At 38.1% G+C, this 3,956-nt stretch overlaps 2 protein-coding genes across 2 annotated transcripts; one reads left to right on the forward strand and one right to left on the reverse strand.

Annotated features, from left to right (window-relative positions):
- Nucleotides 1-30: 30 nt before the first annotated feature.
- On the forward strand, nucleotides 31-2,341 carry LOC124189418. The gene is made up of 8 exons (XM_046582040.1): nucleotides 31-270; nucleotides 528-887; nucleotides 950-1,110; nucleotides 1,183-1,409; nucleotides 1,478-1,589; nucleotides 1,649-1,711; nucleotides 1,774-1,907; nucleotides 1,981-2,341. The coding sequence occupies exons 1-8, from the start codon at nucleotides 144-146 to the stop codon at nucleotides 2,081-2,083; spliced, it is 1,287 nt and encodes a 428-aa protein (XP_046437996.1). The 5' UTR covers nucleotides 31-143; the 3' UTR covers nucleotides 2,084-2,341.
- On the reverse strand, nucleotides 2,328-3,699 carry LOC124189434. The gene is made up of 4 exons (XM_046582042.1): nucleotides 3,558-3,699; nucleotides 3,282-3,481; nucleotides 2,834-3,203; nucleotides 2,328-2,763 (listed from the first exon to the last, which is right to left on the reverse strand). Exons 1-4 carry the CDS (start codon nucleotides 3,657-3,659, stop codon nucleotides 2,401-2,403), a joined length of 1,035 nt encoding a protein of 344 aa, XP_046437998.1. The 5' UTR covers nucleotides 3,660-3,699; the 3' UTR covers nucleotides 2,328-2,400.
- Between the last annotated feature and the right edge of the window lie 257 nt (nucleotides 3,700-3,956).

Here is a 3,956-nt window from a genome sequence, read left to right on the forward strand (position 1 = left end):
CATGAAGCCATTTATAAGCGCATTTTTCAGTTGTTGATAATGAATCCCCATAGATGGTGCTTATTTGTTATTAGTTCTACTACTTCGACAACAGCGGGGTAGAAAGAAAGAAGAAGAAAAGAAACAAATTAATTGAAAAAAACATGGATGCTGGTGATGTAAAAGAGACGAGTGAAAGTACTGAATCCAGTGATAATCGCGATCCCAACAATGAACAGAATGAAGGAGCGATTGGTGGATTTGCAAACCCGCCGGTCAGTTCGTCCACAGGTAAACACAACACCATTTGCAATCTACGTGATGTACGAGAGAACTTTAAGAACATTATTACATGTTCCCTCTTTATTTCAACAGAAATTAGTACCAAAATTGCAATTGAAGGAATAGAATATTCTCAGATTTTGTATACATTTTCAAAATATTTGTGGTGGTGATTGCCGTTATTCCATATTCAACTAATTAAGCTCTTGTTTACATGAAATTAATTTATGGGAAATAAAATCCATCTCTTGTTGATTAATTTACAGGTGCAAGGGAGGATAACCCATTCTCCTTTAGGCATTTTTTGAGACGTACTCAGAATACTGGCCCAAGCCCCCAACCAGATCAACACAGAATGTCAGAAGAAGAGTTTGAAGCCAATCGATGTGGAGGGGCAAGACCAAAGACCAAAGCAAGAAATTCCAGACATGGATTGGAAAGTGATGTAAAAAGTCCCTGTGGACTTCCTGACTTTGTTCAAGATTATCTTGGAGTAGAACATGATTTGAATTCAACCAACTACTTGAATGGATACCATGTTCCAGATCAGAGTTTTGGAAGCAATCCAACTTCATCCGACAGTCCATTAGATCTTCCAAGAAGTCACAGCCCCATACATGCAGCTGGTATAACTTTTTCCTCTCACCTTCCATTGCTCAAAGATAGCTCACAGTTGTTTATTTCACAGGAGCTATGCCAATACCGTTGGATATAGCAAATTTTGCTTCGTCACACGTAGAAGATGATGTTGAACATTTGGGTACACTGGATTTAGCAAATTTGAATTCTTCTTTGATTCTCAATGATCTACAACCGCACGAAGAACCAGTCCTTCCTGATGCTGCACAGGTAGATCTTACTATGAGTGCTTTTCATTGTAGAAATTTTGAATAATTATAATTTGATTGCTTCTTCTACTAGGCGCATGAAATCAACAATAACGAGAACGTAAACAGCCTAACACAACTACCTGATTTTCTCTCCGACGGCCCTATGCAATCCGGTCGAATAAACCAAGAAACGATAGCTTCACACGAAACTTCCCCTGGAATCCAGCTCGCTCCTCACAGTTCTGTAATGGAGGAAAACGCACGATTGCGACAGCAACTAGAGATGAGTACAGCTAATGAACGGATGGCTTTAGCTCGGTAGGCGTAATTAGTAATCTTATTGTACATTTCATTACTAAGAGAAGAACGTCCCTGTTTTGTGATAGAATTGAGCGGCTTGAAAGTCTTTTAGAAGAACATCGCAGAAGGGAGTCGGAAGAGACTTCATCTTTGGAGCGATCCATGGAACAGATAGAATCAAATTTGAAAATCGCCACGGTATTCGTTATATTTATTTTATCGTGAGCCATTGATAATTTATTTATATCCTTATATAGCAACGTGCCGCGCAATCAGAAAGTCAAGTCGCTCAGCTGAAAAAAGAAAATCGACGACTTCAGGTAAGTAACTTATTTCTATATTCTAAATTAAAGTTTTTAAATGAATTGGATTGATAAAAAAGGATGAAGTAAAGAGCTTACAAGAAGCCATTCGCCTACAGTACAATGAGGAAACTAGTCCGAGTCAATCGCGAAGCCTGAATCACACAGCACAAGAGTTGCATACAGCTGCCAATAGTGCTGAAAGATCAATCAGGTAATATACAGTGTAATCCTGATCAACCATAAACATTAGTTACCTAACACAACAAATCCCTTGCGACTCGTAGAGATCTTTTGGCTGGTGTAGATCATCTACGCGTTGTAGCAGCGGCGTTACAGAGTATGGAGCGTATTGAAGAAGTACGAACAAAAAGTGACCGAGACAAGTAGTAGACGATCACTGTAAAGCCATTATTATACGAAATTGATCTCGCATAATCGGTTGTCTCCTACATTTGGTATTATTTTTGCTCCTCTTTTATACCAAGGATATTCCGCCCGCAGGATTTAACGAGCAATTGTTTGTTTCGTATCTGCCTATCGCCTAATATGATTTGTGTTATTTTCTACTTTATTAATCTCCCTACTACATGACAGATAAATCTTGGCACACGCACACGCGCGAAAATATATATATCTTCCATTCCACTTTATTCGAGACAGAAACTTGATTAGGTATTTACATATCATAAGTTTTGATTCATTTTTCAATCAAAGATTTCCATTGGGTCGGTTCCGGCATCTTCAGAGTTTTGTTTCACGAAGAACGAGCCTATTCTTCGCTCACCGTGGCATTCAGGAACGTTACTATCGTCGATGAAAAATGAGGACAAGAGAGTTTGCGTTTCCGTATGTGCCAACTCAGTTGTGTCATCGTCACTCATTTCATTCCACGGGGTTTGGGTTTGTATATTGCATAGATTGAAAGGTCGCAAAACTGCGTCTTCATCAACTGTTTGAGTTTCGGCACCTATAAGACCTAACCATGGGCTGCAAGGGTTCTGTGGCGATTCAGGATTCAAGACCACGTTAAAATCAACTTCCTCGGTTTGCGTACCAAAGTCTTGAATCTAATACCGAGAATGATATAACCATTATTTTAAATTTAAAGTGATAACAAAAATGAGATGAGCTTTTTACCTTTGATTCCATACTGTTTGTTTCCTCCTGAACTGATGAATTCAACCACACATCATATATGTTGTTGTCTGTTTGAGTTGAAACTTCCCTTTTTTCAAACAGTTGACTTGCAGGAGCAGTTAAAGCTAGTTCACTTAAAGCAACAGCAGCTGATAACCTGCTGAAAACAGCTGCATCCATTAAATGCATTGAACAAGCCTGTGTTCCTTTTTCAGACAAGCTTTGAGATTTGAAGAAATCCTTTGAAATTTGGCTGTTTGAATGCAAAATAATCACTTGTGACCCAGCAGAAAAATTGATTGATACTGAAGGTGCAGTGGTGAGGGACTGAATCTGATTTCCATTATTTGTAGAATTTGTTCCTATTGCTCTATCATTATCAAAAATATATATATTTATTAGGTTGAAGTGAAACATGCAAGTCAATTTCAGCTGCTATATTTATTACCTTGGTGTAGGACCTAAGGGATGACTTTTCCTCTTTGCATGAGTCAAAAGTGCTTCATTACTCTTGTACACAACACCACAAGAGCATTTGAATTCCCTGCCACAATAACTCATATGGCTTTTCTGAAGAGTGGTTGTGCTGAATTTTTTGAAGCATTTTTGGCATTCATATATTTTCTTATTATGTACTTTATCATAATGCTGCAATAGAAAATATATTTTGTGAAAATGTGAAAGAGAAGCTTTAAAGCAAGGTTTTACTATAGATGTTTGTTACCTGTTTTAAATACCGATATTTCTGAAAATACGATCGCGAACCTTCGCTGTACAGGCAGTCCGGGTACTTGCAATTGAACCGTTTCTCAGTGGTCTCGGCCATTTATTAATCTCCTACAAAACATTCAATCAATTGAATTAGTAAAATGAGGCGACATTAACGATTCAGAGGATCCAAAAGACCAAAACGTAGCCCTTGTCTATATTTTATCGATAGAGCATAATGGAGGCGATGCCGCAATGGAGGCTTTGTGTTTCTAGTTCGTCTGCTTGTTTTGAAACGATGCGAGAAGAGCATGGATTTGTTCAGCGCGCGCGGGAAGTGAAGTTCAATATTTTATCGAAATAATAAGTGCAAAAAATTGGTATTGAAAGTTGTGAAGTACAAAAAAAAAAAAAA

Source organism: Daphnia pulex, chromosome 1, assembly GCF_021134715.1.
Source record: "Daphnia pulex isolate KAP4 chromosome 1, ASM2113471v1".
Lineage (NCBI taxonomy): Eukaryota > Metazoa > Arthropoda > Branchiopoda > Diplostraca > Daphniidae > Daphnia > Daphnia pulex.